Genomic DNA, 25483 nt, shown 5'->3' on the forward strand with positions numbered 1-25483 from the left:
AACTCACCAACCTTTTGGTTGACACTTTTAAGCATGTTTATTCTCAGGTATTAAAGAAATCTTCCGCTGTGCATTTGCTAATTTTAAAGATATTACTTGGAGTCATTCATGGCATATTTCAAAAGACGTTGCATTCAAGTCGTTGAGTTCAATAGAGATTATTATTAAGTAAAGGACAGATTAGGTCATTTATAGGTTGGATATTATCAAATGGTATGCATGTCTGTCAACTTTCGATGAAATGAAAATTTGTCTTTAAAAATGAATGCAATGTTTGTAAAATGTATCATACAGAGGTCAAATACCTCGCAATGTAACCGTATGTTATTGTATTCGTCCTTATGGATTAAGACGAGTCTCTATAGTCATTAGATGAGTTAGAGATAGGGATATGGAAAAAGAAACTATGATGTATATTTAAGCTGGTTTACTACTTTGTTGACAATATTTTTTTTGGTGACAAAAGGTTTATAACTGGCTAACAAGATTGATTTACAATCAGCTATCAACTTCATAACGTGAGTGTCATACTTGACTCACTTAACGATTCTGGTTACTAAGGTAACAGGATTTGAACCTCTGAGGCTGGGCCTTTGCCTTTTTTTTTTTTTTTTTTTCTTTTTCTTTTTTTTCTTGACAATTGAGACAGTTAACAAGTTAGTTACGTGTCAATACCAACTGACATCATTTAATTTAGTTTTATGAAAGGAAATATATTTTGAAGTGTTTTTAAAAATATTTCAAACCGTTGTAAGAATGATGTAGGTTCCAGACTTCCAGTTGACTTTAATGCAAAAAGTTACATATAGATACTGACTGCCCAATTATATGTAAAACATTCATGCAATTAAGTCTTAAATAAAATAGAATTGTTTACCAATTTTCCTTCTACATCTAGTAACCTACACTTAAATTACATAGCCTGAACCAAATCAGTAAGTTAAACCCACGACATAAATCAACATTCCAACAAGGCCCCACCCAATGTCGGCCCCACATTAACTATCTCGTGTAGTAGTAAGGATAAGTGCCTAATCTTGCAGCAGAAGAACCAATACTATCCTTTCCAGTTGTGTATTGAGTGTATGAAAGTTGCGGTGGGACTGCGTACGGAGGAGCAATGCTTGGCGGCGGTGGTTGGTTAACGAAAGGGACGGCACCGGGAAACGTGTAGCCGACGTTTGTGTGTGACTTTGCTGACTGTGCAAATCCAGCAATCGGTACGGGAGCCATTCCTCCTGGTAATGCAACCGCTTTGTTCTTCGGTGTATCAGCAAGTTTTACTATGATGTTTCTACCCTGCATTCACACAATCAATTTCATATTTTAATTGTAAAAAGAAACATACCTGTTTACTTTTCACTTAATGATCTGTTTCTGTGTTTCTGTACAACTTTTAATTCAGTAAGTAAAATTGTTGTTTCTTTGTCACTTAATCTGAATCTTGGTCTGAATCTTGGTCTGTTTCTAGGAGATATAGAATCAGACACGCCTTCCCAAACAGAGACAAATGAAAACAAAGGTAAATTCAGAAAAAAAGTAAACCACCCCTAAGTTTGTATGTTAAAATCCACGTTTAGAACCTAATAATATACCGTCTCTGGTGAAGCAATTTGGCGTGTTGACAATTATTAACATTTTTGCAAACTTTTGAACACATAAGATTTAAGATGGAAAATGTTGGGTACGAGTCAAATATTTAATTGGGTAGATAGAGTAACTTCTATACATGTTGAAACAAGATGGGCCGAGTTGGGTCGACCCAAACCATTTATGTCCAAATTATTTTTCTTTGAGATAACTAGGGAGTCAAGTATGATAAAAAAGATAGTGATAATCAAAGGGTGAGTTTTAGACACATAACACATTTGACCTGTTCGGTTTTCGCTAACCATGTTTAATTGTTTGACATATCGGAGATCAAATATTATAAATTTAAAATGGGTCAGAATTGTCACCTTTTTATAATATTAATTAATATTAATCAAAATGAACCCTTACCCCAAATATCTTTTGAGGATCATCAATCGCCTTCTTTGCAGCCTCTACAGTCTTGTAGGTAACGAAGCCGAAACCACTAAAGATAAAGACATGCAAAAGACAGAAACTTGTAAGATTTTGAAAAACAAAACAAAAAATAACATTTTTTAAACTTTGTTCATGAGAAGTAAACAGTATATTTATGTTATTATCATTCAACACAATATTTGATGTGATAATTTAAAGAGTATTTACCGTGATTTATTTGTCTCTTTATCATATGCAACCAAACCTTCTTCAATTTCACCATGTTTTTTAAAGAAAATAAGAAGCGTTTCACTTGTTATATTAGGGGACAAACCGCCAATATAAAGTTTCCTTTGTGCAATATCACTACTAATCGTGCTACTTATGCCTTCACAAGCTAGAGTGCATACAGCCATTCGGCCCTGAAAAAAACAAGTTAGAAATCAAGAAAAAAAATCAATAATACAAAGCATAAATCAGTGTTAATATTGTAGAATAAATTTTTAATAATTATAATAAATTTGTATACTTATAAGTAATACAAATGTGGCATTACATAAAGAAAATCATAGCATCTCATTAGATGGCAACCAATATTAAAATCTAAGCTGTTGATAATTTGCAAAGGCTTCCTGAATAGTAGGTAGTTCAATGAGGTGGCAATTTCGACCCATTTATTAGGAATGGATCATTTGGGTTTTCCTACGATGTAATTTCTCTGAACACCTTTCAAAATTGATTTATTCAAGCAGTTTGGATTGTTATTGCAATCATATAAGTGGTTGTGGTTAACAAAGCCCAACCCGTGTCAACCAAATTATAAAAAGATTACCCATTTTACACAACTAGTGTTGCATAAATCGAGATTAATCGACAATTAATTGGTTTATAAGAGGGGTCTGGTGCGATTAATCAAAATCGATTGAAAAAAAATCGATCAACCCTCAGTAAACATAAATTAGGGATAAATCGGATTTAATAAGTGAACATCAGTCAAAGTCCAACTTAATCAAACTTAGTCAACATACAATTAAACCCAGATTTGGCCGATTAGTCCCTCCAATGTCCCAACCGATAATCCCCAATTAGCAATTTTTGCAACTTTGTACACAACCCGCCCAACTTGTCCATTTTGCTACATCTACAAAACACAATCCCACAACATATACTTACATCGATCAGTTTGTTAGGTGTTTCTAGAGCTCTTCGAGTTGAATCAATATCTTTATAAGTGATAAAACCATACCCACGCGATTTTCCACTCGCTTTATCTGTTATAACCGCACCTTCCTCAATTTCACCATATTCAAAAAAGACCTAAATGTAATCATAACTATTATCAATCAATAACATTTAAAACCATTGCAAGAATTAGGATATTCTAACTCTTAGAGTAACACATAAAAAAAAGTCATTAAAATTTTATATATTCATCTCGTGTAGGACAATAATAGACATACAACACAATCACAACAACAAGCATCAATAATGCACTCACATCACACAAGGTTTCGGTGGTCGTATTCCAAGCCAAACCACGGACAAAAAACTTTTGGTTGACGGGATCAGCACTTGCAACACTTTTAATTTCCTCGGCTATAAAAGAATATTGGGACCCGCTTCATTTCAAACATGACATCATCATTTCACACACCATTTAATTAGTCACAAAAAAAAAACATCTCCCGTTATGCAAGCACAAATCTTTTTGTTGGACAAGATATGTAGTTATTATGTATGTGCATAACCAAATATAATGTCAATTGGTTTCAACATAAACATACAATACCAAAGGGCCATTGGCATATCGGGTGATCTATCCAACCAAGAGGTTGTGGGTTCGGGTGGATACTTTGTATATATACATGGAAAATTAGTGTTGTGTGTGTGAGTTTGCGTTTAAAAAAAAATTAAGTTATCCAATTTGTTTCTTCAACTCCCTGTAAGCACTTTCAAAACACATTAATTACAAAACTTACTCTAAAAAAAAGAAAGAAAAAAAAAACATTTTTAGTGAAGTGAATTAGCCTTTTGTGTGAAACTCATTATTCACTTATCTCCAAAAATTAATCTTTTTCCCTGAAGAAGCTAATTAAGCCTTCAAAAAAAGAATAGCTAACTCCATATTACTTAATCAATTTGAAAGAAAAACCCCAAATTTCAATATGCAACAATAACCAAAGCAAATGAGGCATGTTTCGATACTTTGAGCAAACTCCACATGAAAACAACTAAACTTTATAACAAATTAAAGAAACCCACATGAAAAACTAAAGCTTTATAGCAAATTAAGGATACGAAATGGGAAAAAAATGATAACTAATTAAAGAATCCAGATGATAAAAAGGCAAAAATTTATAACAAATTAAACAAAACCAATTATAAAAATTAAGAAGTGGGTCTTGGGTATTCGAAACATACAACTTTGATAAAAGATCAACGAGCTGGGTTTTGGCAAGTGGGTCTAACAAAGAACGCAACTGTTCTTCTGATGATGATGAAGATTTATCCGTTATTTCGCCATTATTATTGTTATTGGACTCATCAAATTTCCTTTTTTTCAAATCCTCCATTTTTTTGGTGGCTGCTAAATGAACGAAAAGGGTTTCTTTCCAACATTTATTTTACTTCTTCCATCACAATTTTATGTTTTGTTCCCTAAATATCTCTCAATAAATTATAAAAAAAAGTTTTAAATAATTTGTGCAAGTCTTTCATTAAGGGTAATTTAGACATTATAGGTAGAAGAAGTAAAATGAATGTTGGAAATATCATCTCCCTTTCTGTAATATCGATTAAATATAACCTAGTACTCGCTTCGCGTCGGAGGCTTCGTTTTGAATACGAGTTAAAAAAAAAAATGTTGATCTATTTTGTAAAAAAAATAAAAAAAATTCGACATCTAACATTGAAGGGTTGTTCCTTTGTGAAAGTTGTTTCTTTTAGCGTTCCGGTTTTTTTTAAAAAAAAGTTAGTTGATCTATTTTGTAAAAAAGAATATTTTTCGACATCTTTTGGTAGCATTGAAGGGTTGTTCCTTTTATGAAAGCTGCTTTTTTATCGTTTGAGACAAAAAAAAGAAGTAGCACAGCAGTAGCGTGGTGAGTGTTATTATTCAATATTTTTAGTGTTAGTGATGAGATAAATAATATTTTAGAATATATGTATAAAATGGGGGGTTCAATTTGTATTTTAATGAAAGTTAGGGGGTTGGGTAGGGCTGTTAACGAACCAAACTCGAGCGAGCATGAAGAAAATGAGCTCGGCTCGTTTAACTATTACTCGATTCGAACTCGACTCGAGCTCGATTAAAAAATTCATATTTTGTTCGAGTTCGAACTCGATAATTTTGTCTATGCTCGAATTCGAACTCGATGTTCGTTCAAAATTTTGAAGTTTGATGCTCGTATGTTAACTCGAACTCAAACTCGATTAAGCTCGAACTCAAGCTCGATTAAGCTCGAAATCGAGCTCAATTAAGCTCATTTTGATCTTAAAAAGATCTTTTCATAATTAAAAAGAAGCTCAAATTATTAGTATAGAAAATAACTTAACGATGAAAGCTAGTTATCATTCATCGTATTGAATAAATGTATACATTTTTAGAGTATACATTTACAATCCTCCAAGTTGATAAGTTTGTTTAACCACTCTAATTATACTTGAATCTCTCTTTGTAAGTTTCTTCCATCATCCAACGTGGGATGAAACTTCTCTACTTCTTATATTTTTTCATAATTAGTGATATTTCTTTAAATAATATCACTTAAATTACTTAAAAATTTATATAAATTATTCTTTTATGTATATCTGAGTGAAACGTAATATCAAATAACATGAAAGGCTTTTTGTGTATGCGTGTAATCTTCTATCTAGTATATCGATGATTTTTGAATTTAAATTTTTAGTATATTATAGAGCTGCTATTTTACGAACTTTATATACAAACAAATGAGTTTTATAATGTTTTCATGTGAAAATATAAACTACGTAAATAAATAAATGAATATATATAAGTATAATAAATATGAAAAATAAAACAAAAACGTCTTATAGTTAAGTGGTAATTACATGGGGAATTTATACATCAGGTCATGAGTTCAATTCCTCTTTCATGATGCAATATTGTATTTTTCTTCCTGTTTAATGTAACTCGCTCGTTTAGATCGGGCTCGACTCGTGTTTAAACATAAACGAGACTTCGAACTATTCGAGCCACATAAGCTCGATAAGCTCGTTCGATTATTAAACGAGTTTTCGAGCGAGTCGAGTCGAATATTAACTTTTTCATACTCGGCTCGTGAAACTAATCGATCACTTTTTTTAATTAGAATTCGACTCGAGTTCGAACTCGGTAAAGCTCGAACTCGAAATAAACGAGCTCGAACTCGAGTAGCTCGTTAAAAGCTCGGTTCGTTAACAGCCCTAGGGTTGGGTGTGTGAAAAATGAAATATTAAATAGTACTATAAAATGGGGGGTTCGATTTGTATTTTAATGAAAGTTAAGGGATTGGGTGTGTGATAAATAAAATATTAAATAGTACTATTCATAACTAATGAGACAAATTTTGTCTATTAGTTATATTAGTAATAGTAATATGTTATGTTTGGATTCGGTTGTGTTTTCGGGTTATAACCCAGAAGACAATGGACCACCGGTTATCGTATACGGGTCTTGTAACTTGTACATATGAATAACAATGGATATCGGATTACGCCCTATTCACATTCATATCCATGTATTCATTTAATTTTACTTCATTCATTCATATCCATTTATATAATGAAAAATCGAGTTAATGGACATCCATTGAGTAATTTATCGTTAGATTTTTATTTTTCAACTTAATAAAATTATAGTTTGTTATAAAATTATATAATTACTTAAAAATAAGTTTAAAACGTATATAATTTACATGCTCGAAATCACTTAACTGACTAGCATCGTAACTGTATATATATACGAATATACGATATGATAACAATAAGTATACAACATACATATAAGAATATAATTATCTCTACTAGTACATTGATCGAAATATCAATTAAATATGAAAAGAAATATCCAGCCATTAAGGATATGAAATATTGAAATATAATGCAATAAAAAATGAAAGGAGAATGCATATATTTAACGAAGTATTATATACATTCATAAGAGTCTTATCTTCGGACTAGGAGTGTCGAAGGATGAAGTGGAATACTTGGCTAGTAGAGTTGGTTGTAGGGTCGGTGAATTCCCGTTTACATACCTTGGTCTACCAGTCATTCGGAACATGAATAAGGTTGAAAATTGGAAACCGGTGGTGGATAAATTTAACTCGAGACTCGCGGATTGGAAAGCTAAAACGGTTTCTTATGGTGGAAGGTTGACGCTCGTTAAATTGGTCTTAAGTAGTTTACCGCTATACTATTTCTCACTCTTTCGTGCTCCGTTGAGTGTAATAAAAAATTTAGAGAGTATTTGACGTAAATTCTTTTGGGGCGGGTCGGGTGAGAGTTCTAAATTAGTTTGGGTCAAATGGGATGAGTCCCTTTTACCTTATGGTGAAGGTGGACTTAATATTGGGTCTCTTCGGAGTAAAAATCACGCTCTTCTAGGGAAATGGTTTTGGCGGGTGAAAACCGAACCTAATTCACTTTGGCCCGCAAGGAAGGAGTGGTGTTTGGTCAAATATTTTGCGTGCAGGTTATGATATAGAGAAGTTGGAGGTGGGCTTTGCTTCGTCAATTTCAAGGGTAATTGGCAATGGTTCTAACACTCTATTTTGGGAAGATCCGTGGGTGACAAACGTGCCCTTAAAAGTATCATTCAAGCGGCTTTTCTACTTGGAGTCAGAACCGAATGTACTAGTCCGGGATAGAGTTCAATGGATTGGTCAAAATTACACTCAAAATTGGAATTGGAACAGAGAAGTGACGGGCAGAACCATGGTAGAACTGGAGCGGCTTCGTGATCTTATTAACAGGTACATTAAGCAGGATAGAGATCGAGACGATTGGACTTGGAATCTAGCTTCAAATGGGATGTTTACAACAAAAAAACTGTCGCGCCTTCTTGATGATCAACTTCTAATTGGTAACAACTCGCAACAAGAAACTCTTAAAAACTATCCGGTGCCTGTAAAAGTCGAACTTCTCATTTGGAGGGTGTTGAAACGTCGAATCCCGGTTCGTACCGAACTTGATAAAAGAGGTATTGACTTGGATTCGGTAAGATGCCCTCTTTGTGATGATGATGTGGAAACAATTGACCACATAATGATCTTGTGCCGGCATTCGATGGATATTTGGGAAAAGGTGTTCAAGTGGTGGGGTTTGGGCGCGGTTACGAATTTAAGCATAAGTGAAGCCTTTCGTGGAAAGTGTAATTGCGTGCTCTCTCCGTTAAGTTCAAGTATTTGGCAAGTCGTTGAGTGGACGTGTGGTTATCTAATACGGAGCATCCAGAATCAAAAAGTATTTAGCAATTCCTCGTGGAGTTCGGCGACGGCTCTAATGGAAATTCAACTAAAATCCTTCGAGTGGATTTCAAATCGTTGCAAGGGAAGAAAGATGAATTGGCTAGATTGGATCTATGACCCCTGGTCCTGTTCAACTTAGTGTACCTGCTCTTAAAATTTGTTGCGATCTCAGCAACTCTTGCTCTTTCCTTTTCGTGTATGCCCCATAGGGTTCTGTCTGTGATTACTTGTGTTTTTAAGCTCTCCATTGGGCTTTCATTGTAATGGGTTGGGCCCCCTTATTGGCCCTATTAATTCAAGCTAGCTTTTCGAAAAAAAATATACATTCAAAAGTAAAAGTAATTATATTGATATATATTTATATTTATATATTACTCCGAATCGGGTGAAATCGGTTTCATTCATGAATTACAAATTGTCATCTATATCCGATCCCATAGACATCCATATTCATATATAATATTTATCCATTTAGATAATACATATCCTTTTTAAGTGGACCAGATCAGATGGATATCCATCGGATTAGATGTTCATTGCCATCCCTACTTGTACACACCCGAATTTAAAGAGCATAAAAATGGTAAAGAGTTAGAGATGATCGTGTAACATAATACATTTCGGTGTCGGATCACGGGCACATCTCTAAAAGTTTTCGACTCCGTAATGAATTTTTTTGAGCTGGACAAGGTAAAAGCAAAGATGATTAAGCCGAGCCAAAAATTAAGAATAAGAAGGTGACTACGAGGCAGAATCTAAGAAATTCAACATCGATGACATTTGATTTCTTTTGCTTGGGTTTTGTTTCCTTTTGTTGTCGTTTGGTTTTGGTTCGAATGCGGTTGTTAGGGATTGTTCGAGAGATAACTCTTAATCTTCTGGCGGTAGTTAGAATATGGTCTATCTTTTTTATCGTGGTTTGTTGAGTTTTCTCGTTATGGTTCCACGTTGCCTTGTTGGTTTCGTTTTTTTGGGTTGTTAGGGCTCTCAGTTCAGTTTGTCTTGTTTAATTTGAGCTCGAGATTTCTCCCTTTTGCTTGTATGCTTAGGCATTCATTGTTTTGAAGAAGTGCTCCTCCAAAGGTTCTAGTTTTTTTTTCTTTTGGGAAAACATTAATAATAAGAAAATATATCAATATAATAGTGATAATTGTTTAAAATTAAAACTATGGATTATACATGGGGATGCCATCCATTTTTAATGGTATGTATTTGTAAGTCACTCATATTTAAAAATAATTTTATAACCACCAAAGTTTATTTATTTCTTTGTAGTTCATTCATATTTGAAAAAAGTTTTGTAGGCCACGAAAGTTCGTATATTGTTCCATATATACTAGATTTCTACTAAAAACTCATTGAAAAAATGTAAAATAACACATTTACACTTGTATTTTTTTGGTTAGCATTATTTATATTAATTAGTTGTTTGCAGTTACACGAGTATTTGCGTTTCTTTATATAATTTTGAAAGGCCTTTTTGGCGGAGTTGGTATATATATAACAAAATATGTATTTGAGTGGCCTACGAAGTCATTTTTAAAAATGAGTAGCCTACAAACATAAAACGAAAAATTTGAGTGACCTACAAAATTAGTTCTAAACACATGTGACTTAAAAACACAAAAAAGTAGACCTCTCAATATATAATCCCTTAAAACTTCAGCAATCAACATTTCAAGTGTAATTTTTCTTATTATGCAAATTTTATAAAATATTTTTTTTTTGGTAAACGAGGAAACCCTCATATGAACGAGCACACTGGCTCCCCCACATAGAAGGTAAAATCTCGGGTAATCAAGTCCCCCGAGCGCGAGACCTGGTACCGGGTGAATCACGCATTATGCGCACCCTCTGGTCACACTCCCTTTTGAACAATTTGATATAGCCAGGAATTGAACCCGGGTGATGTGCTTCATTGGGCAACTCGGTGGCCACTCAAGCAAGCCTGCGTGGTTGATTTAATAAAACATTATGGTAGGGCGCCATAGGGAGTATGAAAACGGTTTTATTAACCGGGAATTCCAACTAATATTTTTTCTACCTCGATAACGAAGCTTTAAAAAAAGGAAATAACAAATAGAATCAAATATAACGTTCCTCTTCAAGGAACAAGGATAAAGAATTTAAAGCCATTAAGATATCTTCATAGCACCTAGTTAAGACCATTATGATCTGGGATTATCACCAAAAAACCCATTTTTTTGATCTTATTTGCATGAGAGCCCAAAAAATAAAAAAATTGCCAATTTGCCCTCGCAAGGAGCAAGGTGCCTCTTGCTCCCTTGCGCCTTGCGACCTTGATTGCACTTGGGAGCAAGGAGCAAGGCACCTTGCGTCCAGGTGGAAGCAAGGACGCAAGGTGCCTCTTGCTCCCTTGCTTCCACCTGGGAGCAAGGTGCCTTGCTCCTTGCTCCCAGGTGGAAGCAAGGGAGCAAGAGGCACCTTGCGTCCTTGCTTCCACCTGGGAGCAAGAGGCACCTTACGTTCTTGCTTCCACCTGGGAGCAAGGAGCAAGGTGCCTTGCTCCTTGCTCCCAGGTGAAACCAAGGTCGCAAGGACGCAAGGCGCAAGGGAGCAAGATGCACCTTGCTCCTTGCGAAGGCAAATTGACAATTTTTTTTTATTTTTTGGGCTCTCACGCAAATAAGGTTAAAAAAATGGACTTTTTAGTGATAATCCCTTGTGATCTTCTTTAAATATGAACAAATGCAATCTAGTTATGTAATAAGTTTTATACAACATAAACCATGCCAACTTCTAACAAAGATGATGGGGGCACCTTTAGCACCACATCTGGTCCCCTACAATTTCGCCTAAGAAAATTATAGGCTAAATCAATCGCAAGCCTCTTGAAAACCGACGATCCTTGTTTTGCTTTCACGTGCGAGTGTCCAAGTATGAATGCAGTTCCGCTTTCTTGAGCATCTAATAAATCGTGAAGTTCTCTCATCTGCTCGTCTTTTGGATCGTCAGAATCATTTTGATCATCATCAATAGCAAATGTTACTCTCCTTTTTCTCAGTTGTGGGTCATTTTCAATTGTTGGAAACCCAACAGATACACTAACTTGTTGTATACTTTCTTCTGATTTAAAAGGACGAGATGTCGCTAAGTCTGAGTGTCCTATTACTGCAAGCCGATCGTCATCTTCATTACCTGCAAATGGTGGGACCATGTAAGAGAAAGTGAGATGTACGTTCCTACACTGCTATTGAAAATTTACATATATTTTATATGTATTTTTCTAATGACAACCCGTTGTTAAGGCGCATAAAATTATCCTTGTAAGTAGTTATTATATATTAATGGGCAAATTCCATTAGAAGGTAATCTTTTTGACTCAATTTTAATATTTTAGGTAATATATGTTTATTTAGACGTTTAAAAGATTGTTTTATCAAATGATAATCAAAAAGGGGAGTATCGTTACTTTTAAGTTAGAACTTCGTTAAATAAATAACGATACTCCATTTTTTGTAAGTAAATCATATGCAAGTCTGATAATTGAGGATATGAAAAACCTTGTGAATGTTGATTCTTAAGAACTTGATATTTACTTAATTTTTTTGCAAAGTAATGTTCATCATTTTAAAAAAGTTATATTACTCCACTAACATTCATTAAATAACTTATACAGTAACCAAATTTGGCAAGATCAAAATATATCAACGTAGACATCCATTAAGGTGGATGCAAATTTATGAACATTACTTGTATAAAAAGGTTACCTGGATCACTAGATAGTTCAGGGTGGCACCAGTCATAACGGATAAAGTCAGCGATCCGGTTCACAAGTTCAGACTCAAACGAATCCACATCTTGGTGAACATCACGATACCCATATCGTACAATACACCTATACGACCTAAGATTCACGGGTCCCACTCGGCCCATAAGGTACCTCTCACTTGGAGGAACAAAAGGAACAGGTACAACTTTCACACACACAAACACCAAAATACGATGAAACGCAGGAAGATTAGTCACGAACCGTGAGAAGTTGGCTGGGATACCAGAAGTAAGATCCGTAAACACGAGCCCGATCCCGGGTACCCTAGACATGCCTAAACTTGGACCTAAAGCTAGTAACCATTCTAAAGAGACCTTATTTTGAAGATCATATTCGTACTTTTTGGTAGTGGCGTAGTGCCAAACGAACATTATGGTAACGAGAAATAGTGCCAAGAGTAGCGGGAGCCATGCACCTTCACGAAACTTGACTAAAGAAGCCGAGAAATAGAGTAACTCTATCGAACCGAAGAATAGTAAGAAACAAAGGGCCAGAATGGGAGGTTTATGCCAACAAAGAATAATCACCAATGACGTCAGGCAAGTAGTAACGAGCATTACTGCCATAACAGCCAATCCTGTAAAATCAACGTACAATATAATATCAATACACAATCTTCATCTAATCTATAAAAGGAAAGTCAGTTATATCATCATATCATCATTAATTATTTCAACCATTGGTCGATTTGAATGATGATGTGGTCATTTTCCCTCCTCAAATCAGCCATTGATTTGTTTATTTCAATCTCAACCATTGGTTCAAGTAAAAAGACTCTTATTCTACAAAGGGTAAAAAGTCTACTTATATATATTGACCTTTTTTTGTTAATTTTATAAATGTGTATCAACTTTTATTCATTTGATGATGGTTGAAACATGTATCGAGATTATTTAAGAATTCAAAAATGTGAAAAATGTATCAACAAGTTTCGTATAAAGGTGAAAAGTGTATCAATTATTTTTCTAGTAAATGTGAAAATGTATCATTTTTTTTTCCATTATAAATGTATAAAATGTATCAATTTATCATTATTAATTTGTTTTGTGGATTAACAGTGTGTGTATCATTATTATATACTTATTATAATTATAAATTTATCATTAATTTTGCGAAGTCGCGGGTGTAGGCTATTAATAATTCATCTCTTTGATTAGATGGAGCGTAAACTATAAGATAAGTTAAGAAGAAGAAAGTTGAGTTAGTAACCTGATGCATTTCCCATGTGTTTTGTATCCCTGAAACCAGTGGTGACAGCAATGCATAAGATCATAAGTATCCAGTTAATCTCAGGGATGTAAATCTGACCATGTTTGTTGTCAGATGTATGAACAACCTTAACTCTCGGAAAACAACCGAGGGATTGACTCTGGTTAATGATCGAGAATGTTCCACTTATGATTGATTGACTCCCAACAACAGACGCAAGAATAGCTAAAACAAGCACCGGCCACCTTACTATTTCTGCATATGTGTGTACATCATAATTAACTTGGTGTTGTTATTTACCGCTACTTAATATTCAAAGATTTGAAGTCTAAAATATATTGAACAATGTAAGTTAAAAAAATACCTGGCACGGAAACATAATAACTAATTGCGTGTGTCATTTGGTGATGTTTTGAGAAGTAAGCTGCTTGTCCCATGTAAGCAAGTATTAGTGCAGGATATACAAGGAAGGTGAAAGCAATCTGCAAAAAGTCAAATTAGTCAGTCTATGCCGGTCAACGGGTCAAAATTGGTCAAAAGTGGTCAAAAGTCATAATTTGTCAGTAAAATTCGAATTTATTCTGTCAAAGTTGGATTTACTTGGTCAAAGTCAATCAGAGTTTGTCAACACCTGATTAATCAGTTAATCCTCCGATTAATCCCTACATTATCCCAGCTGATTAATCCCTGATTAACAATTCTTACAACTTTGGAAGCTATACTACGATAATTATCCAAAGGTTTAAAAGTTCAATAAAAGTTGTACACATTGTAAAAAGTAGACTTTCAGTAACTCAAGGTTTTTCGCTCCCTTTTTTATGTAGATTTTATGATAAAAGAAATTTGACTTGTTAAATATAAAAAAACATAATTCAAATTGACCTATTCCTAAGTAAGCGGTCAAAAATTCAGTAATACCAAATGAGAAAAGCGTGAATGAATTCATAAGTGAAAATAAAAACGATTTTGATTGCACATTTACGCAAAATGTACCTGAATTGCAGAATATGTGAAATGACCAAGATCAGCAAACATTGCTTCTGATCCTGCAAGTACAATTAAGTTGATCCACTTTCATAACATAGCATTTAAATATCAATACACTACAAGAAAACTGACTTTATAGGACCTCTTGTCTGGGACCCAGCTGAAAAAGCGTCCTAAGAAACCATAAATTGGGACGGGGCAATTCTGGGGTCCCATTAGATATATGCATAAGTAGTGGTGTCCTAAAACGCGTTACGCTTATAAAGTGGGGTCCTAAAAAGGTATAGAATAGGACACATGATTTTTGGGTCATATTATTAGATACGCTTATAATCTTGGTCCTAAAAAGTTGTTTAATATGACACATTATTTGTTGGGGTCCTATTATGCAATATATAAAAAGACTTTCCAATATTGACATTACAAATATTTCAGTTACACCATAAATCTTAAATTTGTTTGACCCTAAAAGTCAAACAGTACATAAGTTTTTTTAAACATCGAAATTCATTAAAAAGACTCACTAACAAGAAGCTAGTAACGGGCTATAAAAACCAACCATTACCAAGGGTTATAAGCCGCAAATTGCGGCTTAAGTTTTGCTTACCTCTCTGTTTTACCCAATGAAAAGAAAAATTACAAATGTTATCAAATAAACAATTTTTATTCGGAAGTCAAAATGTAGTAACATTTGAATATCTTACCTGTGATACACAGCAAAATGCCACCCAAAGACATCCACCCTCTTTTTTTCGTCTTCTTCAAAAATTTATACATATAATAGGGCGAAAGAGCTTTGTAAACATGTGGGTCCCAACGAAATATATTGTATAATCCAAGTCCACTTATGCATAACAACCACAATAGAACTATTGGAGCAAAAACAGGACCCAACCGATGTGTGCCATAATGTTGGAGAGCAAATAGGCACACTAATATGAAGCAGGTAATCGGTATCACAGCATCTGCGAGTGAAAAAAAAAAACGTAAAATACTCACTCATACAATTTAGTAAATTGTAAAAAGAGTTGACTTTTTGACATATAAAAAAAGTAATCGGCTTCAAAACCCAAATAGCCTCATAGTCAAAGTTAAACTGTGAGTCTATGTCAAACATATAACGCGTCATATTATTATTTATTACAGTGTTAAATTAAACGGTCGCAACGGTCGTCACAACGGATTAACTAGAGTACCGTTGCAAAGTGTACCGTCACAACGGATCAAAAAACGGGTAATAAAACGGTCAACGATTAAACAACGGTCAACAACAATAAAAAATGGTCAACAACAGAAAAAAACCTTTGAGTCGGATGTTGACCAAAGTTGACTTTTATATATATTTCATACATAAATATTAAATATTTCAAATTAAAGGCATATATCAATGTTTAAAGTGTTGAACATGTTTGAAATATTGTTGTTTGAAATGTTTATGTCTTGAATATATATAAAAATTCAATGTTAGTCAACATTCGTCTTGACCCCATGTCTTGACCGTTACGACGCTTCAAGGTTACGTTCCGACCATCTCGACCCAGTCCCGCGTCTTATTCAACCTTGATTATTTAACAAAAAAAAAAAAAAAAAAAAAAAAAAATACATACTAAAAAAATATGGATTACAAATAGCTAATAACTAATAACTGGTGAACTTACATTCATGGTGTTCTTTAGACATTGATAACTCAAGCCCAGAAACCGCAGTAAAAACTGCAAATGTAAAAAACATATCAAGTTAAAATGTGAAAAGTAAACAAGGGATGATATATGAAACTAAATAAGATTGTATGTTTACCAGATATGGTTGGAGTAAGGAGTCCATCTCCAATTACCATACAAGTGCCAAGAAGAACCAAGATTAGTAAAGCTGTATGCAATGTTTTGTGCTTTTCAAGCAACATTTTCACTTTTGAGCTATTTTCACCTTCTGGGGGTTGCTTGAGTTTATATGTTGAGAGTGATTCATCAGCAATTTGTCGGTTTGGTACAAGACTTACTTTCGCATGCCGGCATATAGAAGAATAGAGGGCAAAAGTTCCACCTATAGATTCATCGATTCTTTTATAAAATAATGGTATTCAACTTCAATTACTAAAAACTCTACATTAAAAAAAGTTTAAATCTATAAATCGATCACATACTTTTAATTCTGTTCACATATACATTATATATACCCGAGAAAACACTGGTATAAGATATAAACTTATTGTTTATGTTTATGTGTCATTATCAACAAACATAAAGTTTTGACCTGATAATTTTTGTCAAACTTACCTGGCGATACTTGGCGCATACGTGGCAGAGAAGGAAGTTAGTGATAATTCCTATAACTAATTAATTTTATTGGTTCAACAGGTAATCGACAACATTTTGTTTAAGTTAACACCATCATGTGCATTGTGTCCATTTTATATATCTCTAATTAACAACAACAACAACAACAACAACAAAACACAATACCACAAAAGTGGTGTATGGGGGAGGTGAGATGTAGACAAACCTTCCCCTATCCGAGATTAAAGACAAGTCATTTCTCCATCCAGAGTGAAAACACTCTCAAAAGTAGAGAAAGTCATCCCTCTCTCTATTCGACGATAGAGAGATTGCTTCGGAGTAAACTTCCAGCCAATAAGTAGGATTTTTTAAAAAAAAAATAAAATTAAATTAAAAATAAAATTGAGACGCCATGAAATGGTAAAATCAAATTTTCATGAGTTTTAAATCCTTCCTGAAATTTACTTTAGGCTCTAAGAGTCAGTCAAGTTGCCAATAAATCGGCGCTTGCCGTCGACTCATTAACTAGAGCCGTATTATATCTCTAATTAGCGTAAGTAAAAAACAAATGTGATTTGCCCAATTAGGCGATAATTACTGTTTAAATCGGATCATAGATCTGACTCGACCCGTTTTTTCCCCCCTTCTTTTGATGTATTTGCAAACATTTCATCTCACTTTCCAACCTCTGTCTCTCTCTTCAAAACTTAAACACCCCAAGATAGGTCGATTACGGGTTATTCCGACCGTATTAGGCAAATGTGCCACCACCAATAAATCTGTACAAATTTCCGAACACAACGATACAAATTTTGTTAGATCTTGCATAGCAACGCATTGTGATGGGTGAACGATTGTTGTTGTCTGCAACGATAGATAAGGGTGAAGGTTAGGGTTTTCTTTTCTTGCAATTTACAGGTTTCAATTGTTATCGTTTTGGCTTTGGGTTATGCCTATAAAGTGTTTGATAAAATATCTCTAAACTTTTAGGTGTAAATAAGTGTTTGGAATTGCGTTTACTAATTTGTTGATCATGGTGAATAATAGTTGTTTTAACCAATTATTGATGTTTGGATAATCATATATTACTATGAGTTATGTTTCTTGTGTTGATTGGTATATACATTTTTGTGTTTCCTAATCATTGTAAGTCAAAAGCAAAGTGATTGGCTCAATCGGGCGATAGTTACTGTTTAAATCGAATCATAGATCTGACCCGAACTGTTTTTTTTCTTCTTTTGATGTATATGTGAACACTTCATCTCACTTTCCCACCTCCGTCTCTCTATTCAAAACTTAAACACCCCCAAGACCTTTTGAAGGTCGATTACGGAGTATTCCGGCCGTATTAGGCAACACCACTACCGCCAATAAATCCGTAGCGAATTTCGAACACGAGGATACAAATTTTGGTAGATTTTGTATAACAATGCGTTGTGATGGATTAACGATTATTGCTGTTTGCAACGATAAATAAGGCTGAGAGATTAAGATATCCCATTTCTTGCAATTTACAGGTTACAATTGTTATTGTTTTGGCTTTGGGTTATGCCCATAAAGTGTTTGATAATATGGCTCTAAACTTATAAGTGTTTGGATTTGCGTTCGCTAATTTGTTGATCATGGTGAATAATAGTTGTTACAACCAAATAGTGATATTTGGATAATCATATATTACCATAGGTTATGTTTATTGTGTTGATTGTATATAATGTTTGTGTTTCCTAAATATTATTATTATTATTTTATTATTATTATTATTATTATTATTATTATTATTATTATTATTATTTTATTATTATTATTTTTTATTTCTATATACTAAAGAGGTGTGAAAATTGGTCATTTTGACTCCCCTATCTCTTTCCAAACGACAGAAAAAAAAAAAAAAAATCACCTCCAAAACTTTTGTCCATGATACAACTTAACCCCTAAAATAGGGGGTAAATCATAAAATCACTTTTTTAATTAAAAAACTTAAACAAACTCCACCCAAAATTTTAACGGGGCATATCTTTGCGCTCGCCGCGAGTTAAATTTTTCCGACACCCATTCAACTCGAAATAATTTTACGAACACATCGGAAGTAATTATACGCGAAACGGATACTTTTTGACAAACGATAAATATTTCGGGCTATATTTCACAAATATACATACACATATAATAAACTCACCGCGAGTTAAATTTCTCCGACACCACCATTTAACTCGAAATAATTCTATGATCACAACGGAACTAACATTACACGAAATGGATGTTTTTTGAAAAACAATAAATATTTCGCCATATCTTTCATACATATACATACACATATAATATACAACTCAACCTAATTATATGATATCGACGGTCCCGTCCCCCTTTTTTACGCTACGTTAATAATGAATATACAACCCGAAAACCCCCGCCGCATCGCGCGGGCCAGTTTTTTCTACTTGATTCTAATTGTGTTTTTTGTATGTGATTATTGATCTTTAGGGTGTTGTTTATTTGTTGTTTTGGTATCTTTATTCGAAGGTGGTGGTTAAGATAAGGACTTAGGGTTGAATTATTCAAATAGTTCATTTAATTTAAAGAAGAAAACAAGCAATAATAAAAATTGTTTGGATATTGATAACGTCTAAATTATACATATTTTCATAAGCATTTCATGGCGTTATCTTGGTATTTAATCACCATTTTATTTAAATTTCTTATCTTATTGAGTTATTGTTAATATTTCTTGTAAAAAGGTATTTTGACGCTTTGGTTTAGTAAATGTGATAAACATGACAAAAACAGGGAAAATGCAGAAAATGGTATAAAGCCTCCGGCTATGGTCAGTGTTGTCGCCGGTTATGATAATAAATTCCAGAAAGTTCTAGAAAAATGCCAGAAAATGAAAGAACTTGAAAACACGTAAATTTGAAGAAGCTGCCGGCTAAAGTACATATGGCCGCCGGTTATGAAGATTGCTTGCTTGTACGTAAAGCTCAAGTCAAAGATAATTAAGGAAACAAAATCTGGCTAAAACACAAACTGAAGATAGTCACCGGGTATTTCATCAAAGCCGCTGGCTCTGGAGTTAACTAAGGAAATACTTGCAGCTCAAGAAACCTGGTGATCAAGTAACTGCAAATCAAAAATATTCGAAAAGGTTATAGCCGCGAGCTATAACCATTACAACCGACGACAATGGTGTCTGTTTTGCAAGATTATAAATAGAGGTCGAATCTACCGATTTGTTTATGTACATTTATTTTATATTCTTTACCTCAAAATTACGTCTTAAGTTAGTGCTTTAAGTTAGTTTTGAAGGTATTTTGTAATTTGCTTTTGGATTCAAGATTATTTTCAAGTTATTTCATTCTTGCTTTTAAGGTACTATTTCATTTAATTTATTGTTATCTTTTTAATAATGTTTATTATTTAATTGCATGCTTCTGTATTCGTCTCCAACCATGAACTAAACGTACATGGTGGTTAACTGGACGAAAAGATGAATTATGTGGTTAAACTGTTAAAACCGCCGGCTCTGACAGCTACAGCCGACGGCTCTGGATGATAATTTCGGCAGTTTCTGGTTAAGCGGCTCTGGATGATAATTTCGGCAGTTTCTGGTCTTAACCAGAACTTTTGAGATCTGGTTTCTGTAATAATATTATTCTGTTTATTTGCTGCTATGATTTAAAACTTTAGTGTCATGCTTAATGAATAAGTGAATTAGAATCTAGGGTTAACACATCATTAAATCTAAGTTTTCGTTTACTTGATTTATCCAACTTTCAAGATTAATATATCTGAAAAAGTGTTTAAATTACATAAAATCTAGTCAAGAGTTAATAGTATTAATTTATGGATGCATATTAATTACACTTATATAGTAAGTAAATTATTAGGCTTGATTGAAAGAACCTTTGTTTTCGTGAGTTTTTATGTCAAATTGCATGAGAATCTGATTAAGAGTAAATATTAGAACATCACTAATGTCGAATCTAATTAGGTTTATTAGCTTTTATATTTGCCAGTTTGATTGAATGTTATCTCAGTTCTCAATTTCTCATCATAAAACTTAGATGATATTTATTATGCAATTATACGAACTCTATAAAATTAAGATATTAACTTTGTATGCCCACTTAGTTGATAGGTTTACCTCATCACAAGTGAACCATGATTAAGTCTTAATGATTTAACTTATGTGATAATTAGTTTTGCTATGCTCATAGAAATAACAATCAATCTTTAATTATTATTTTACTGATTATCAATATAAGTTATGAAACTTATTAAGTGCCAAAATAATCATTAATGAATATTAAGCCTAAATAACGTGGTAACAATTTTGATTAATAATTGAAGCATCAATTGATTATCAATATAAGTTATGAAACTTATTAAGTGCCAAAATAAACTTATTGTGCTTGTAATGTCTTAGATTGTTCTTGCTTGTTAGTTGTGGTTTAGTTTTTTGTTTAGTCGAGACTTGCTTTTAGATGTGGTTTGCGTGTTGGTTTCAGTGTTTTCCTTTGTTCTTCCCGGTTTTGAGAGGCTTTTTCTCTTTTGAAAGTACAACAACAAAACAAAATCCAATACTACATGAGTGGTGTATGTAGGAGGTGAGATGTATACAATTCTTACTCTATACGAAAATATAAACAAGTCATTCTTTGAAAGTGTCTTTGATTAATAAAGTTATCGTGATTTGGAAAAAAATCACGTGCATTGTATGGCAATGCCATCTAATGTGGTTTCTATTTACATTTTAAGGAAATGAAGATAGGATATTACTCCTTTTAATAAAGCACAAAAATAGTTAGAAATAATGGAGAAACTCATGGGAACACCCATTAGTTCGTTCGGGATCCCATTGAATTTTGATTATGAATTCGTTGCTGACCGACTCGTCTCCATCTCGAACCTTTTATGACCTTGACTATAGTCAGTTTAACTTTTTACACAATACATTAAAGATAGAATTAAAATTAATAAATCATACATAATAAAGCATAAAGATATAGCACATTGTTATGTTATCTTTAATAAACTAAAGTTGTGTACCTTCACCGTTGTCATCAGCTCGAAGAACAATGAAGACGTATTTGAACAAAGGTACGAGAGTTAAAGTCCAGAAAACAAATGACAGCACACCAAATATCTCTTCATTTGTTTCTGAATGATGAATATCATCTGCAAATGTGCTTTTGTACACATAAATAGGTGAAATGCTGAGGTCACCATAAACTACACCAAGACTCTGATAAGCTAACACCAATTTTGTTCTCCAAGTATCCTTCTGAATCGATTAAAAAACACATATATATTAATTAGTTATTATATTATATACTCAAAAACCATGAAAATCAACTTTGAACATTATTAAGACAGTTGCAAGAAATGAACCAAAAACCAATTGTTTCAAAAAAACATTCAACAATTAAAAAAATTTGGTGAGCTAACCTTAGCATTTCCGGAAAGTTTTTTGTCTTCAAGATCCATGCTTCTCATAATCCAATATTAATTTCCTTTAATACAAGTGTGATAAAGGTTTTAAATTGAATATTGAAAAATGCTGAAACTCATGGGGTATTTTAAACTGACAATTTCTCCAACATCTCCTCCTACTGTCAAGAATCTGTTTATACTTATATTCAATTTAGATGGCACCAGTTATCATCAGCATCATCATCATATCATCATTCATCAGCATCATCATCAACATATAAAATATAATATATACTTATATTCTAATATTAAAATAAATATTTTAAAAATATATTTGGATTCGGCATTGGGTGTTTCCTCCTCCCTTCCTCCTTATATTCCATTTATTAAATTATTAAATACTTTATAAAATTTATATGGATCCGGCATTCCGGCATCGAGTGATTACTCCTACATAAAGATTACACCAATTATATCGTCATATAAACACCAACATGTTTACTGAAATAGTCCTTGTAGTTTATAGCAAATTGCTATTCTAGTCCTTATGCTTTTTATGTGAATAGTTTAGGATTTATGAGCAATACACACCACATAACTATATGATCATAAGATCATGTGAGCATTGAGAGTCACATACATATACACTTACATGTTGATTAATATTATATATTTGATATAATTATTCTAAGTATTGTGAATTCAAAGGAATTGAACTTAAATTAATTGAATTTGTCTTGATAAATATTTGTTGAACTCATGTAGTAATTAAAATACTAAAAAGACGAAAATACGCTTTAAAATCTGGTGTAAAAAGATGAAAATGTCATTTAGGTAATAAAAAAACAGTGTGAACCGTAAATGCATGGTTTCAAATGATATAATTATAATAAAGTCTACTAGATAATTATAGATAATTAACCCAAATTCATAAATTTATATTTAAGCCTTCAAGCTTTTAAGTATTTGATTAATCATATAAGGTAAAATCTGGGAATGGTCATCAAATACGTTTTTTGGACTGACAATTATAATTGAATGAGAGGTTTGGAAGGTTATTTCATATAGACACGAATAACGCATGGATGCTAGCCGAGAGATTCGTGGCGGGTTCATGGTCTTGGTCATGAAATCGAGATGATATTAAGTTAAGAAATCTTGAAGCCCTCCAACGTTTAACAGAATATATCGGTCCTCTTATGTTTTGTGATTTAGATGACAGGTGGCAATGGCCTTTAGCTGGCTACGGAGCTATTCAGTGTGTAATACAAGATGGTGCATCGACGAACTGACCTTACCAACAACGTCTCTTAAAAACATGGTGGGTGAAGTTACTTCCAAGAAAGATTAATATTTTCATCTGGAGAGTGGCTCGAGATAGATTGCCTACGCATCTTAATTTATCACATAGAAGGTTGGAGCTAGAGCGGACTGGTTGTGTGTCATGTAATTATGGGGTCGAATACTTGCAACACGTTTTGTTTGATTGTCCGATGGCAAATGACGTGTGGCGAAGAGTTATCAAATGGATCGACATAGACATGCCGTTGTTTGCAGATTGGAATGATTGGTTTCTTTGGCTTGAAGGATGGCGCGCTGTTAAGGAGGTTAAAGAGAAGCTAAGTGTCATTGTTGCTTCGACCGTCTGGTATTTATGGAGATACAGGAATGACGTCTTGTTCAACCCCGAGTTTTGAAGAAAAAAATGTTTTGAGTGTATTTGTTTATTTTTCTTTAGTTGGTTAATGTCTAAATATATTTTTATATATATATATATATATATATATATATATATATATATATATATATATATATATATATATATATATATATATATATATATATATATATATATATATATATATATATATATATATATATATATATATATATATATATATAAATTGGAACACTTGGCACATAAAAGTCGTAAATTTGTTGTAGGCTACTCTAGCTGCTCAATAGGTAGTATTTATTTTAATATATATTGGCCGTTAAAAAAAAACTTACAAAAAATAAACACGAAAGGAAATCCGTTGCCTCTTTTTTCCTCTCTGTAGCCGAACTCAATACATATCGTATGTGTTGTTGATTTAAAACAAAGAAGAAATAAAAGTCATTTCAAGTTTTGATGTTGTGAACACAAATACTTGACTCATTCCTGTTAATAATATACGAAAAGGAGACCAATTGTAAATTGGTCTTGACTTTAGAGGACCACAACCAATTGAATACGCCTCTTTAATTTTCGGATGAAGACAGAAATATGGTGTCATTTTCTCTTATTAAATAAGAAAATTGCTGATTATTTATTAAATCAATACTTGAGAATTTTTTTGAACACAGTTCGGGACAGGGGGCTAAATCATCCACGCGTTATCTCTAGCAGTTGCACAACCCGCTTCAACTGCTGCCCAGAGAAAACCCGACCCAATCCGAGGGCATGGGCGATAAAACCCCCCTCCCCTACTACCCCTACAACGCGATGTGCGGAAGACACTCTTGAGTGGAATTCAAGGGTTAAGGGGCAACCTTGTGTGCAGTGGCGGAACCAGCATGGGGCAGGGGGGGCAGATGCCCCCAGTCGATTTGCAATTTTTAGTGTAAAAATTTTGGGTTTTTCGATTTTGCCCCAGTGAAAAAAAAAAATTTGCCCCAAAACCACCATATTTTGCCCCAAAACCTCCGTATTTTACCCCAAAACCTTCATATTTTGCCTAAAAACCTTCACATTTTGCTCAAAAATCACCATATTTTTCCCCAAAACCTCTATATTTTACCAAAAAAAAATTGATACGCTTTAAAAATTTTTTCGCCCCGGGTGAAAAAAATTCCTGTTTTCGCCACTGCTTGTGTGCACTGCACCCCACGAGAGTCGAACTCCCGACCTCCCGCTAAGAGAGGCAGACCAGTACCACATGAGCTACAATTCAACGTTAGAGAAGGTTGGCCTTTTTGATCGTTATTTCTCTCCGTTAAACCGTAAGACAAAGCATATATTCGTTATTTAACGTGTAATCTTTGTCGAAGATACAACATAATTCGTTATATATACTACTAAAAATAGACTATGACAAATTAAATGCGTACATTGTATATTTATTTGATTAGATATGCGTGTTGTATCGTAATATATCATAGTTAATTCACTATATGGTTGGAAACAAATGTATGTGTAATGGTAAATGCATATGTAATACTAAACGGGTTTGCATATATCTATATTTATGTATTTATATATGTATTTCGGGTGTAAATTGATATATCCATGGATGATATTTTTCATCCAGATTCATATCCATATCCATTTAGGTTTA

General features: G+C 33.4%; 2 protein-coding genes across 8 annotated transcripts; both read right to left on the reverse strand.

Annotated features, from left to right (window-relative positions):
* Positions 1-846: 846 nt before the first annotated feature.
* LOC139843983 (UBP1-associated protein 2A-like) lies at positions 847-4581 on the reverse strand. Of its 2 annotated transcripts, none has more exons than XM_071834173.1 (6): positions 4429-4581; positions 3506-3626; positions 3181-3324; positions 2236-2429; positions 2002-2077; positions 847-1299 (listed from the first exon to the last, which is right to left on the reverse strand). In XM_071834173.1, the coding sequence occupies exons 1-6, from the start codon at positions 4578-4580 to the stop codon at positions 1003-1005; spliced, it is 984 nt and encodes a 327-aa protein (XP_071690274.1). In that variant the 5' UTR covers position 4581; the 3' UTR covers positions 847-1002. The 2 variants fall into 2 exon arrangements, with proteins under 2 accessions (XP_071690274.1, XP_071690275.1); XM_071834174.1 differs by lacking the exon at positions 847-1299 and adding an exon at positions 1354-1492.
* A 6516-nt stretch (positions 4582-11097) lies between these two features.
* On the reverse strand, positions 11098-24287 carry LOC139903994 (potassium transporter 2-like). 6 transcript variants are annotated; one of them, XM_071885929.1, is made up of 11 exons: positions 24177-24287; positions 22182-22356; positions 21783-22014; positions 16261-16506; positions 16122-16175; positions 15168-15428; positions 14470-14522; positions 13841-13958; positions 13477-13731; positions 12206-12844; positions 11098-11633 (listed from the first exon to the last, which is right to left on the reverse strand). In XM_071885929.1, the coding sequence occupies exons 2-11, from the start codon at positions 22227-22229 to the stop codon at positions 11209-11211; spliced, it is 2331 nt and encodes a 776-aa protein (XP_071742030.1). In that variant the 5' UTR covers positions 22230-22356; positions 24177-24287; the 3' UTR covers positions 11098-11208. The 6 variants fall into 6 exon arrangements, with proteins under 6 accessions (XP_071742030.1, XP_071742025.1, XP_071742027.1 ...); XM_071885924.1 differs by having other exon boundaries at positions 21783-22017; XM_071885926.1 differs by having other exon boundaries at positions 21783-22017; positions 22182-22246; positions 24177-24264.
* Positions 24288-25483: the final 1196 nt, after the last annotated feature.

This window comes from Rutidosis leptorrhynchoides, chromosome 4, assembly GCF_046630445.1.
Source record: "Rutidosis leptorrhynchoides isolate AG116_Rl617_1_P2 chromosome 4, CSIRO_AGI_Rlap_v1, whole genome shotgun sequence".
NCBI lineage: Eukaryota > Viridiplantae > Streptophyta > Magnoliopsida > Asterales > Asteraceae > Rutidosis > Rutidosis leptorrhynchoides.